Here is a 15,077-nt window from a genome sequence, read left to right on the forward strand (position 1 = left end):
GAGCCCTGCAAAAGAGGCTGATGAACGGGAGGTGTGGAATGTGCCAAGCTCAGCGAGCCATCCCATTGATTAGCTTATTTGTCATCTGCTTTCCTTAAAAAAAAAAAAAAGTAGCAAAAGAAAGAAGCCTTTTGGAAAGCTGAGGTTCAGAAGATTACGGAGGGACTGTGTTTATGACAAAGAAAGCATCATCACAACCAGACACTATTGAAATGATAAACTGTTTTCGAATGTTTGGATCAGATTAATTTCTCAGTGATACCTACTGCAGCCCAAGTGCAGTTGAAGCAGGAGCGACTCACTTCACTCTGGGCCTTACTTTCCTTATCCCGAGAAACTGTGGAAACGCTTTCAGCTCCCTAGTTCACCGCTTTCCTCCGACTTTAAAGCTAGGGTGACCAGACAGACGTCTCCGTTTTCCCAGAACAGCTCTCAGTTGACGCCTGATTTTCAGGGTAATAATTAATTCTCTCCCATCCCCCCACTTTCCACGTGAAAAAGTTGTCCAGGTTTGGTTGACACATTATATGGCCACTCTATTTATAGCATAGGTAAATCATTGAAAATAACTTGACGCATGTTCCCGATAAGAATTGGACTTGATTGACTTAGAAGTAAGAATGAAGCAAAGTTTAAAGGCTTGTCTTTAGCAGTAATTCACGTTCCAAAATGTGCTCCTTGCTTCATACGAGTACATTACTTTAACAACAATGACCCTACAGAGTAGTCCCTGATGCTTTAGATCAGACAGACCCAAATTAATTTGCAGTCTTTAGGAGTCTGACATCATTACTGGAATTATCTTTTCAGTTAAATGTATTTTATAGGGGAATATAGAGCAATATATGCTCTGTTGATTTTAATGAGTTGTGACGTCTGGTATTTTATATGCTTGAATATTTGCCCACATGTAGGAATATGGACTCAGCCCCTAATGGAAAATAACATAAAGGAACACTGTAAAAAATCAGAAGTTAGAATGTCATTTAGCCATCCAGAGATGACACAGTAATTAACTATTGACACTTGTGAATAAGCTAGCACAAATTAATCTTGACACATTTGCAGACGAGTGATATCTTACAGTGAACACTTTGTAATTATATTTCAAAATGAAAATTAAATGACACTTAAAACTAGGTTGTCATGCTCAATGAAGCGAGCATGTAGCTCAACCGATTGGCAAATAGAATTCAGAATTTGAGCCACATGGTGCTTATGTACCATACTTCACGATGTCAGACCCACACGTCGAGAGTGGATGAGAGTAATTGCACTGTGGTGTTTTGCTGCATTTCTCTGCAGCACTGTATCATTTAGGAGGGACCATCAATATTAGATGCCTAGTGGTGTTTCACTGGTCTGCGAAGAGGACATAAATATTCATAGGCTCGAGCATCCACACCTGAAGTTGTAGAGTGAGTTGTTCGTTTCTGATTTGAATGGCAACATGCAATGGGGGCCATTCCAACCTGAGTAAAGATCCCTTCCATTTTAACTATAAAGTTGTGGAGAGGAGTGGTGCCATCCCTCTGGCTGTAATCTGTGGTGAGGGTAGTCCCATCATGATTTCCAGTATGACCCAATCACCACCAGAAACCATAAAAGTCACGCGTGGGAATAGATCATCGTGCTGACATCTGATGCTGAACAAAATGGAATGCGGGTGTTCCCCCCACCTCTAGCCCTGCCCTGTTAATTCAAACACCTAAAAGGCTCACGAAGTACAACTGGAGGCTGAGCCACACTCATTTGTGCACAGACCTTTTGCTCTTTATTTATAGATGTAGAATTTCATATCCAAACTAAGCTCCTTTAGAAAATGTAACCAGAGTTCTCCTGTGCTCATTCTTCAAGGATTAGATTTCTAAATCCCCATTTTTTCTAAATGGCCAGCACAGAGATAGGTGAACAGATACGATTCAAGGGGTATTTTTAACCTACAGATAAAGATTTAGGGGTAAGCAGAGACATGATTGAAGATATTTATCTCCAGCTTTCTGGAACGGCCTTCCTCATTTTATTAGGAACTCTTTGACATAGAGGAGTGCATTAAAGCCTTCTTGTAATACCAGGAGAGCTACCTGAGGTAATGGCAAAGGTATGGGCATTTCATTTTAACTTAATGAAACTTTATTTCTGATAGATTGCAAGACAACAGCAGCAACTTCTGCAACAGCAGCACAAAATTAATCTCTTGCAGCAACAGATCCAGGTCAGTGTATTTTATTACTCTCATCTGATTATGCTTAGATACTTTCCTCCTTGAAAATGGAATTTAAAATACTGCCAATGCACCCCTGTCTTATAAACAGCACCAATAGGATATGGTACAGAACTATATAAATAGATATAGAAAATATAGATGAGGCAGTGGCACAAGCATTCTCCTAGGCATAAGCAGAGTAAACTTTATCTTTGTTTCCTTCTTCAATTTACTTAAAGCAAAGTAGTGGAAACCTACTTGTTTCTATTCTAGGATACAGATGCCATCTTAAAGCCACAACTCAACTCTTTGCTTTGTATTTTGTTATCTAATAGCATTGTTGGGAGAAGCTGATTGAGCCAATTCTGAGGAGAATTTTATGACATGGGAAAGGCTGGTAATATTTGACTTGCTCTTTCACAAATATTAACTGCATTCCTGCTGTGCAGTGTGCTGTTATGTTAGGTGCTGAGGGCAGCCACATCAAGATTAGTGGATAGTAGTCTGCCTTCAGGGAGCTTGCAGTCTAGATTGAACCATCTGGCATCCTTTCAAGTCACTTTTCCTTGTGGTAGCACTAAAGCAAGACACAGATCGCAATGATAGTACGATGGGAAGGGAAAGCAATGGTATGATTTCTTGTTTAAACATACTCGATGGTTGTTTCAGCTAACAGCTCTTTGGGATAGGTAAATATAACCACTGACATATCTTCCAGAAAGTCATAGAATAAAGAACTGGTGATTTGGTGATTAATCCTCAGGAATCCTGATCCTAACTTTTAAGTACCTCACCAGAGACTCTTGTTTCTCTCGGTTGCTGTGGGTATTTTCCAACCTGCTGGCATCATTGATTCCACTTAGTTGGCCAGCATATTCCAAGTTACACAAGGGGCTTCAAAAAGTTCACAGAAAAACCCAGTCTTTCTATACCTTAAAACAGCATAAGTAACCTAAAGTCCTCTTCTGCCTCATTGAGGAAAACTCGGGATTTAAAAACTTATGTCCTTCCTTCATTTTACTGAAAACACTTCCTGTTCCAGGGAGCAGTCGCTGCCGTTTACATAAGTGCTCATTTTGTGCCGAAACAAGTAAGTGTACCTCACTTGGTGTTGTGTCCAACCGCCTTTTCGCTAGAAGATTTTAAGCTGGTGTTTTGATTCGGATTCTATGTTCTATACCAAGTCTGTCTATACATCTCAAAAGAAAAGTCAGATAGAAAGTAGAATGTCTCTGACATTTCCGACTGTCGTTACAATTAAATCCTGGAATAATGATCTCTTTTGTGATTCATACCGAGATCCTTGATTAAATAACTGTCCAGGTGTTCTTTTGTTCGGCCCTTTTGTTCTTTTGCTCAGTGGGTTCTTACTGTCAAGATCAATATTATAGCCTGTCCCTGCTTATAGTTTTCTATTGATCCCTCTTTAAGCACTTAAACCCCAAACCAAACTCATTGCCATCAAGTGGATTCTAACCATAGCGACTGTATATGAGGCTTCAAAGACTATATCTTTACAGGACCTGACAACCTCATCTTTCTCCCATAGGATGGTTGATGGGCTTGAACTGTGAACCTTGTGGTACAGCCCAGTGCTTATCCCACAGTGCCACCAGGCCTCCATTTTAAGAACTTAGTGTTAAATAATATCATTTCATTTTGCTTCTCCTATTTGTAATGCAGAGATGGACGATGTTCCCTGAGGCATTCTCCTATCAGTTGCTTCTTATTGTTTGTGCTACCCCTTAGTTATTTACTTTAGTACACATCTCACTCCTTAAGTCACTAGTTATTTGTATTGCCCAGCTATCTGATGGACATTTGCTGAGGAACACAGAAGCAGCCAAGTCAGCTTGGAGTATTTTTGTGAACTATTATCACTATTTATTAATTATATTTGATTTTTAAGGTTGTAATTTGACTACATGTAGTTGTCATTTTTTAAATTGCCCCTTTCTTGTTTCAGAAAACTAGAGAGCATGATCTTAAAAAATTACTTCAAGTTTTCTAATAGGAGTTTAATAGTTTTTAAAGCTTGTGGATATTTGTCATTTAAGAAACTTAAAACAAATGAAGATAATCAGCATTAGAATTCAGCAGTATAAAATATTAAATTATAGAGGGATTCAGTTTGTCAGAATTACATTCATAGTAGAAATAAAGAATTCATTGTAATCGGAATTCATATTTTGAAAAATAACAGGAAATAATAAGAGCAAACTTACAGTTCATTCTATCCTGAGCTACTGCCTTACTACATGGCTTGTCAGTATTTATCTTATCATATGAAACCACTCAAGGAATTTCTCCTTACACAAAACATATTCATCTCTGTTAACTAATAAAACAAGTATTTGACAGTCAGATTCATAGTTATGTTTTCGGAGGGGGCATGGATTAACTATATTCTCAAATTCAGTTTATGAAAAGCCACAGATTCAGCCAAATGTAGGGGAGGTAGTATTGCTATCGATAGTATAATTTTAATATATACTAGTTTTAGGTAAATATGAAATTTAAGGGATGCATCAAAGCAACTTTTCACATTTGAAAACAAAATAGAAAAAAAAGAGAAAAACCCAATAGACCAAAACCCCAAGATGATAAAAACAAAACTTAATCTCTTTTATAAGGCCAATGAGAGATCATCCGAGCAACTTTGTAACCTTTTTTCTCTTTCTTTCAAAATCTGAGTTATATAGCTAACTCGCTTGACAAGATTAAGCCATGGGCCATGAATATAAGATGGTTATATTCAGAATTGTTCTTCTGTTTCAGAAAGCTGATTTTGAATTAGTCCTGTTTGGGAAGGGCAGCAGGGTGGGGTGTCTGTGATTTGCAAATTTAATAGAAAGAAAAAATGTCTTCTATTTTTTTGTAACAACCACACACAAATACATCTGGGCCTATTTTTATAATTAAAACACATGAAAAACCTGAATGGTTTTAACAAATTGAACAGTAAGGTATTTCATTAAAGAAAGGATTTGATATAGTACTTTAAAAGTTTCTAAGATTATTTTGTTTTCAATCACTTAACGTTTATATGTACAGATAAAATGATTTAATTTACATTATTTAGTCTTTTAATAAAGTTTTAAACATGATTTTGCCTTGATAATTACTAACTAAACTTTTAAAGATAAGCTATGTTTACAGAGTAGGATGAATTATTTTATGAACTAGTGTTTTTATATTTTTGATGAGTCAACTTTTATAATTTAAGAAATCAGAATAATAATTTCAAAAGATTATTAAAATATTTTAATATTAATATATATTTTAGGAGACTGCTTAGTGAATTCAAATCCTTCTGTTTGTGTTATTCCCCACTCATGGATCCTATAAGATATTAGATACTTTTTATGTTTTCTTCAGGACAGAAATAACATAGTTTGTGTACATCATAGGGAAAGTACCAAGTGAATAGATCATGAAATTTGAATCCCTGAAAATTGAAATATGAAGTCGCGTGGTGCAGTTGTAAAGACAGAAAGTGATTTCAGTAAGGTCTTCCTCATTTTCGCATCAATGCACTACAGGACCCTAATCAATCTTTTGACTCTGTTGTTTATGAGTTACTGTTACAAGTAAATCAAATTCAATTTTAATCCCTTTGACAGTTATAAACAGATCAAAGCATGTTTATATTATTTTGGTCAAAGCATATGCATGTTACTTCTGATAATAATTTATTATTTTCAGAATAAAGATTTGCCTAGAATAGTCCTATAGTATTATTAAAAATCCTGGAATAATCCTATATTATTAATTATAGGCCTATTCTAAGCAAAACAAGAATATTTTTAAAATCTTGATTTCTTGATTCAGCCCTACACATATTCATCTAACCTCATATGACCAGGCCGTGGGTTGGAAGCTACATTCTTTCATTTCTGCTATAGCTTGTCAATAGGCACGCTGACATTTCAACTAGAATTTAACTTAATCTTTGCAATGAGAATTCTCTAATGAGAATTTGCCTCATTAGAATATCTGTGAGAAAGTTACATTTTCTGGATGTGAATGCTGTTATCCAATTATTCATGTCTCTTCAGATTCCAAGTTTAGAGTTTTTCAAGTGGTCTGTGTTATGTGCTATAGAAACTGTCCTCGCACTCCTGGCTGAACAACAGTCTCTTTAGGAACGGGCTGGCTGTTGGGAGCTTTCTTTGGGCATTTGACTTTGTGGGCCAGCGCAATGATTTAGTCAATGCCTACACCTTTTGGGGGGTAGGTCCTGGAACTGTTAGCTTTTTTTCATGATTCATGTACAATCTTGGTTCCTCCCATCATTTAAGAATTGCATCAGAAGGCAGACTATCCGTGAAAGGCCTGAACTAAATGCCCTTGTTGCTGCTTCAGATACTATTACTTCCCTGTTATTTATTTACCTTTCCACAGTGCTCTCCTTCCCCCTGAAGCAGCACTCTAGTCCCTAGAGTATTTGCATATGGAATATGTTCTGCTTTTCAATTAACTTCTTTCTGTGCTCAATTTAGTGGATTTTATGTGTTTGTCATATGATAGGCCACCATCAAATGTGTGTTGTCCTTCTCCCCTGGTAAACAGAACAGGTGCTAATAAAAGCAAGAGAATGCTTGTTCTTGAAACCATTCCACAGATTAACTTGAGCTGTATTCCCACCTTTTAAGGAGGTAAACCTTACCTTTTGTTGTCTACAGTATGATTAACTACAGTCATTTCAGGTATCTGCTGAGCAGAAGGAGGACTACCCTTTTATGTGAAGTAGTTGTCTAAAGATCAGAAATAATTACTCTGCGCATTAGCCTTTGTGGCCTGCATGACCTGGTTAATTAATTTTTTGCTGGTATAATAATAATAGAAATATATTTGAAGATATACTTCATCATTAAGTATCTAATTGACCTCAACTTTTAAGAGCTGGACCTTCCATTTATTGTCTTTGGGGATGTCTAGAGTCACCAACAGAGGAGTGAGGAAGTCAGGAGCTGACTTCCAGTCTCACTTCTTCTGAGTTCACGTGTGTCTCTTTGTTAATTGGTTCACACTGATAAATGAAAAGCTATCCTGGTGCTCCTGTGTGGCTCTAGAGAACAGTCCGTTTGTGCATGTTATGGATCAGGAAATGGGTCCCCAGTCTCTGAACAGGCCCAAATAAACCCATTGAAAGTAATTGGATCCTTCTATTGGCACTGTCCATGCATGTGACACTCTTCTCTTGCGATGAAATGAAGGTTGTAAACAAAGCTCGGAAGTCTAGAATTAGCCCCCAGCTTCAGCAAACCCTTAAAATATTTTGTAATTCTGTCTTCAATCATGAATTAGCCAGGAAAAACAGACCCTCTTTCCTCTTTCTATTTCTCTGCTGTATGCTGTTTTTAATTGCCCACAGGCAGGCTGTTGTGATCTTCTTTGGAAGTTTAAAAATCAAGATAAAAATGCAAATCTAATTATTTCTTTTATGTAATCTAATTAACTTTTAAAGTAATGATAGATGCTCTATAGCCTGCTTCAAACATCTTAATAATGAAATTTCTGGATTATAAAGAATAGGTGATGCTGCTATAATTCATGGATAGCAAGGGCTATACCAGCATAAAGCAGAAATACTTGTTGTGGCTTAGAAAATCTGTCGGAGTTATTCTTCCTGGACTGCTTGTTGAGTCCATGGTGGACCTAGGAGTAAGAAGCGGCACCTGATAGGGTCTTGTGAGCTTCTCTGTGTCGTGCGACATCTATGTGCTCCCTGTTTCCAAATGTGGCCTCGTGGCAGAGGTCTGAGTCAGCAGTCTAAAACCTGATGGGTGAATCTCTGTGGGTTTCACGCACTGCCCTTTAGCTTCATGAGCATCCCTTCTCTCTCTCACCTACATGTGGGTTCCTCTCAGCGCTTACTCGCCAGCTCTCTCCCAGATGAGTGAAACTAAGCAAACAAAACAGCCACACGGCAGTCTGAGGAAACCAGAGTCTGCTTCTTTGGGGGATTAAAGGAACTGGACGAGTGCCTTACTGCTTCAGTAAGCAAGAAGGCGGTGCCAAACAGAGTGGGACAGGTGATCAAGGTGACCCTGGAACCGGACACTGCATAACCTTGAAACATTCCACATGGAAGAAGTGGCTCTTTTTCTATTGTTTCTTTATCCTTCTGGTTATATTGAAGGCTTGGTTTAGTGAAGTTTTAAACCCCTTTCTAATTCACTGCCATTGACTCATTCCAAACTCATAGCAACTGTTTAGGGCAGAGAACTACTCCGAAGAGTTTCTGAGACCAATTCTTTATGGAACAGAAAACATCACTTTTCTTGCACTCCCTTGGAAAAGGCTGGTGGGTTGGAACTCCTGACTTTGCGGTTAGCAGTCCAGCACTTAACCTGTTGTGCCACCAGAGCTTCAACTACCTCACAAGGAGCTGTCAAGTCTCTGTAGTGGAGAAGGGAGCAAAGAGAAAAAGGAGAGATGGGAGGGAGAGAAAATCAGTGTAAAAGCCTTTGGAAACAATAGAATTGAGATAAAACTGTTTACTTTTTACAGCGTTCATTCTCATGATTATCTTGTATTTATGACAGGGATTTCAGTTTTCTGTTTGTACTGGCCATACAGTTTCCATTTGAAATAAATGTATTTCAAGAACAACAAAATTAACGTGAATAAAAATAAGAACCTTAAGCAAACGATAGCTCGGTCCTTGGATCTGGCAAAAAAGTGTGAAGGTGCTTCTTCACGCCCTGGGAAACCCTTCCGAGAGCAGCTCTCCGTGAATGTTGAACTTGGAAGCGGCTTCTAGAGGCCCTTGGTGCTCTTATTCACAGATGGTGGTACCAGGGCGAAGAAGAGCTGTTCCTGTGAAGGACAGACAACCCAGGGGTTTATAACCACGCTGCACTTAGAACTACCACCACCCAAACTGGCATTAGATTCTATTTTTCTTTAACTATAAAATGCTCTTTCTTTTTATGAATTGTGATAATAGAGGGCATGTGCTTTGTTTTTTAATAGTTTCATTTAGTAGAATTGAAAGTTTCCGAATAGAAGTACTTGCTTTTCCCCCTCCTTTGAAATCTTGCTGGGTAATAAAATGAGAACCGCAGGCACTCACTCCCACTCTAGTCTAAACCCTTGATTCTGCATTCGAAAAATGAGGTACGGACCTAGGCAGTGACTCACCAAAGTTAAAGGGCTAGATGGTGTCAGAGCTATGAATGGAAACAAAGTGTCTTGACGCTTAGATTTGGTACTGTTTCCAGCATTCTAGGTTGTATCTCAATGGACTCAAACTTCAACACAGGGTAGTATGCTTCACTTTCCTGGTTTGTAAAATGTAGGTTATCAGACCTGTCATCTAAAGTCTACTTTTCCTGCAAATGGAAAAATCTGGGAAAACGGCATTTTTGGTCTCAGTCTATCCCAGATCTACTACAACTGTTGTTGTGACTTAACTGATGTTCCCGATTTTACTTCTTTACTGGATCTCTGAGTTCTAACACCCGCCAGTGGAGGTAGCTGCACTGAAGATAAGGGGCTTATTCAGGGAGTTAACAAGTTGTAATATCAGTGAGAATTGCTCAGGGTAGTTTTTACCAGGATGTGTTACAAAGTTTCAGGTCTGCTAGTAAATGCTCAAAGGGGGCATACCACTGCTGTCAGCCTCCACTGGAAGGCGTTTGCTTAAGCTCTGTGGATCAGCACACCCAGCTCCCTGAAAGAAGTGCCCAGAGGCACTCAGCTCCACTTCCAAACATACAAACATAGGTCAGCAAGTCCAACTTCCCCAATTAAGTGTCCACAGGCCAGGTTCCTGCTCAAAGTATTCATCTTTACTTGCTCTGTGGCCTGGGAAGTCCCTCACTCTTGTCCGTTTTCTGGCTCCTGGTTTTGCAACTGTTTTCTGGATCCAGGAGGTTCACTAGGCCGAGGTCCCAGGTCGAGAGGACATGCTCCACTCCTGGCGCTTCTGGTAATAAGATTCCTCCTCCTGTGTCTCAGAGGGCTCCTTTTATTCACAGCAGGATGGCATTCCAGGGAATCCAGTTCACAGTTATCCACAAGGTGAAGCTTCCCCCTCTGTCTTACCAGGCCCATGCAGGGGAGAGGCTGTTTGGTGAGAGTTAGAGGTGCTAGCTGGAAGAGCCACATTATGTAATTCACTGCCCCTGCAGCTGTGAGCATTTACTAATAGGGGAAGAGCTCTAAAGAACACAGTTGAAATCTTTTTGTAGTGTACTCTTTCAGTGTTTACGTTCACACCTCTTCTCAAAAACTAAACTCAGGGCCACCAAGTCTATGCTGACCCACAGCGACCATATAGGTCCAGGGTGGGACTACTGAATGTTTGGAGACTGTAACTGTTTACCAGAGTAGAAAGCCCCATCTTGCTCCTGCAGCGCACCTGGTGGGGTCAAACCGCTGACCTTATGTTTAGCAGCCCAACATGGAACCGCTGCGCCACCAGGGCTCATATACATCTCTTAGGAAGTTAACTCTATTACTTTTATGCAGTGCGGTTTAAAATGATATGTTTCCATAAGGGGGAGGGGGGGCACCTTTTTCTTCTGCCAAGCACCATTTGGATATTTATAGCATCTTTCCAAGAACCTGCTAGTCGAACATTTAATTAAATCCTAATGTGATGGCAGCTGGAACGGCTTCTCTGTGAGGAGTGCGAGGCTGGCTAGTGTTGATAAGCTCGTGGGCCTGTTATAACCCCTGCTCAATGTTGAGGGTCAGTCACCTTTACCTGGTAATGCCTCTTAAACTGCTACCATTTTCAACTGGCAGGAATAAGCTGACAGTGACAGCATTTGATGCGAATGTCTTTGTCTTGAGTGCACATGTAACCATCTGGGAATCTTTTGAAAATGCTGATCCCTGGGCCCACCTCCTGAAATTTTGCTTTAATTTGTGTGGGCACAATCTGAGCATGGGGACTTCTGAAGCTCTCTGGGCGATCGAGTGGGCAGCCAGGGTTGGGAAAGACTGCTCTATATGGTGCAATGCCGATGAGATGTGAACTCTCAGTTGTTTAGAGACTGTCTAGAGAGCAGACTGGAACATAATGTGAGTAGATCATTCTTGAAGAGTCGAAATGCACTTGGCTTTGATCATGGCTATTTTACTTGTCCCTGGTGGTGCTGTTGGCTAAGTGCTAGGCTGCTCACTGCGGGGTCAATAGTTTAAACCTACCAGCCTGGCCCTAGGCTGGAGCACAGCGAGGCTGTCTGCACCTGTAAAAATTTACAGGCCTCAGAAATCCTATATGTCTTCACTCTGAAGTAGAATCAACCTGATGGCAGTGGGTGGATGAAATTTTACCTACTAGCCAGAAAGTCTATAAAAGATGCTGCCTTATAATATTTTAATACATTTAGTGAGGTTTTCTAAAAACTCGATTTAATTTCTATATAGATATTGTGGTAGAACAGCAAAATAGTGGTACTAGGAGATTGTGCCTCTGTGAGAAGATATTTGTAATAAAAATGAAACTTTCTTTTTACATGAGGAGGACATATAGAAAAAAAATCAGATGTAATTTGACTTCTAGTTATATAGGGTAGATTTTTGACCCAGAACATAAGCCAGCTGTGATCACTGGAATGCACCTTTAAACTAGATTTTTACCTGTAAGTAGAAGTTATATGTAGATGAGAGTAAGGTGGGTTATGTCAGAATGCACGTAATTTAAAACTTTCTGAAGCCAGCATAGGTAGTGGAGCTATGTAAATCAGAGTTTTAATTCTAGTTCTAGTGCTCATCATCAGTGTCATCTATATTGTTATTTACTAGCAGCGAGCCCAGTGTATTTAATGTGTATGTGTTTTTGAGCTCCTTAGATGAGTTATGAGATTAGAGAAGAGACTGTATAGACATAGTTTCCAGGTGCCGGTGGGGAGTCGAGATTGAGTCCGTGGCAAATGTGCGCAGGGGTTTTTCCTTTGGGATGGAAATACATGCTGTGTTCATCCTTGTAGGTCACAGAATTGATTCTGGCTGGGGTACACAAACAAACATATTTTGTATATTCACCTGCAAGTGATTTTGTACCTATAGACACATGCAGTTTAGAACACATGAATTAGAGATACAAATATAGGATAATCAGCATGTAGGCACTGTAATTAATCATTACCACCATGATAATCTAGAGGAAAAGAAAGAGCAACCATTTTCTCTGAATGCCAAATAAGAGCCGTTTGAATGGGCGGAGAGAGAATAAGCTTACCAAGCACACAGAAAGGGTTGACCAAGACTTGGCCAGAAGTGTCTTGTTGTTGTCCGAGGGAGAAGGGCACTTTTTCCTTTGCTGGAAAAGCCGGGTCATATTCTCACCCTTCATTTTAAAATGGCTTTCCTGTTTGATCAATAGTGCTTGTGAAATTAGAGAGAGAGTAAATGAGCCTTTCCAATTTGCTTTTAAAGTTGGGGTTTTTTCCTAAACAATGATGAAGTTCTGTGTTGTGGCAGCACAAAATGTTCAAATCTTTGTTTAAAATAAAGTTATGCATATAAATCGTACTATGCCATCTCCTGTAAGTCAAGCATTTGCCCAGCTTTTGTGAATTATGTCTATACTTAGAATTTAAGAAGTTAAACCGTGTGCATACCAGACTTGAGAGATGGGAAATAAAAATTGATATACTGTGTGACACTTGATGTAGCACAGGGAAGTATCTGTTAAATTCTGAAGTACTGTTCTGACATAACCATTTTTAATTCATATGTTGTAACACCCACTCAGAGTTATTAATATTAGCGTCAGATATTTTCACTTGTTCAAAATAAAAGAAAATAAATGATGCAAAAGATGTAATGTCTCTAAGTGAGACACTGAATTCATTGTATTTTTTCCCCACTCCATTAAGAAAATATTAAAGTTGTATCACGAAACAGTGAAAGTTAAGGAATTCACAGATTGGAATAAAGGGCAAAATCCGTCTCAACGAGGTTATCTTCATGACTTTTGTCACATATACATTTCTGGGGAGGTTTTTTTTTAATTCTAAACTATCTTTAGATGAATTTTCTGCATTGGCTGTGATCAGGGCATCATTAATTTCTCAGCCATACACATCTCAGCTCCTTCTTGTACATTGATTAGTGCTATTCTATATAGCAAAGGGGGCAGGAGGAAACTTTTCGTTTCAAATGATTGCTTAATGATGTTTGTCCCCATTCCAAAGTTGGGATGATAGCAGGACTCAGTTTCTGAAGCTTCATGTTTACATGCAGGGATTTAGTTAACTACCAGGCACCTTACCAAACCAAACTCTCTGCCACCCAGCCAGGGCTGACTCACAGTGCCCCCCTTTGGGTTTCTGAGACTAGCTGTTAACAGGAGTAGAAAGTCCAATCCTCCTCCAGTGGATTTCGAACTGCCGACCACATGGGTTGCAGTCCAATGTGCCACCACAGCACCATCAGAGTTCCTACGAGGCTCCTTAACATGATTAACGTGGCCGATTGGAACCTGAATAAGACGGGAAAATGATACTACTTTCACAACTAACTTTACAAAAAGAATGTGCTTTAGAAAAAGCAGGAAACGAACAAGCAGGCATCCACCCATGTTGTGGTGATGACTGACGGGAATGGAGTGTGATCTCCAAATACTAGAATGGAACTGCCACCCATGATTTCTGGTTCCTTAGAGAGAGCTTCCAGTCAACCCCAAGCAACCACATCTCCAGAGAGCTGGAAGAAATATCCAAGCATATATATTTCCAGTGCTTTCTATTTATCACAATCTGTACCTGCTCTCAACTCTTACGTCTTTTCCCAATCCGTTTTGCCTGGGACAGTCACTTAATTCCATGGACTTATATGTGCTCCTTGACTCCGAGAGTCCACAATTTCAGGCTAAGGGTAAGAGAAGACATGGGGATGGTTCCCGAGCTGCTCTCAGCAGAACTTAGATGACAATTGTATTTACTTGTTCCTTTGCCTTCTGTGGGAGGGACTCAGCCCCCACTTGTAGGGAACAAGGTAGCCTGGCAAAAGAAGCCGAGAGAGACCCAGGGCGTCTGGTGCCTCCCCTTTGTTCTGCTAGCAACTGAAATTACTCTTTTGCTTTGGTCCTCATTTTCTGTATATTTTGAACAAGTATTATTGTTCAAGGATATTACTGAAGTTCTGACCACCTGCGATTCTAGATAATGGGAACTGACCCTGGTCCTTAGCAAAGGAAGAACAGTAGGTTGTCTTGCCTACAGAGCTTGAAGGCAAATGTCAAGTTCAGCCCAGGCTTAAGCCGTGTCCTTCTAGGAAGAATGCATGCATTTTAAACCATCTAAGGATTTGGAATTATGAGATCAAATTCATGTTTCCTTTGCGGGGCATTGTGATGGCTTTTAATGCCTGCCACATAAAATGATGGCTCTGGGGGAGTTTCAGGAAAATGCATTTAAGAGGAGGGTGGTCTGTAAATGCTTGCTTTCAGACTGCAGCAAACACTTTCCTGTAGCCAATGACAATCTGCTAGTATTAAGGCTCTATGATGGAAAGGGTGACATAAACTCAATTTTAGTATTAAAAGTAAAGTATTATGATTTTTAGGGGGAAAACTCCTTGTAGCTTTGCTAGGTAATTAATTGCAGGAAATTACAACATACCCTACTGAAGTATTATGTCAGTGATATATATAGTATATAGCACCTTTTGCTAGTCTTTTTTGCTTTCAGCCCAAATCTTGCAGTTTGGTGGGGCGAGCTCTAGTAAGTGTCTAAGACTTTGTCTAACTTTGGGGCAGTGCAAAGTGTGGCTCAGACTGTCTGAAATCAGTGACACTATGACTTGGTTACACTTGCTCTAAGTGGGTTTCCTGCTTGAAGGATAATGTTCATGTGAATATTCCTTTGGCCATTTCCTCAATTCTAACTTGTTAATATTCACTTTA

General features: G+C 39.5%; 1 protein-coding gene across 3 annotated transcripts in view; it reads left to right on the forward strand.

Annotated features, from left to right (window-relative positions):
- The window catches only part of SOX6 (SRY-box transcription factor 6), a 655,298-nt gene that overhangs the window by 438,369 nt on the left and 201,852 nt on the right, over positions 1-15,077 (forward strand). For all 3 annotated transcript variants that reach the window (XM_045290980.1, XM_045290981.1, XM_045290982.1), the window contains exon 6: positions 2,147-2,215. In XM_045290980.1, the coding sequence (XP_045146915.1) occupies positions 2,147-2,215 (69 nt within the window). The remainder of the gene's footprint in view (positions 1-2,146; positions 2,216-15,077) is intronic.

The sequence above is a fragment of the Echinops telfairi genome, unplaced genomic scaffold, assembly GCF_000313985.2.
Source record: "Echinops telfairi isolate 266 unplaced genomic scaffold, ASM31398v2 ScPeMD7_60;HRSCAF=208, whole genome shotgun sequence".
In the NCBI taxonomy this organism is placed as follows: domain Eukaryota; kingdom Metazoa; phylum Chordata; class Mammalia; order Afrosoricida; family Tenrecidae; genus Echinops; species Echinops telfairi.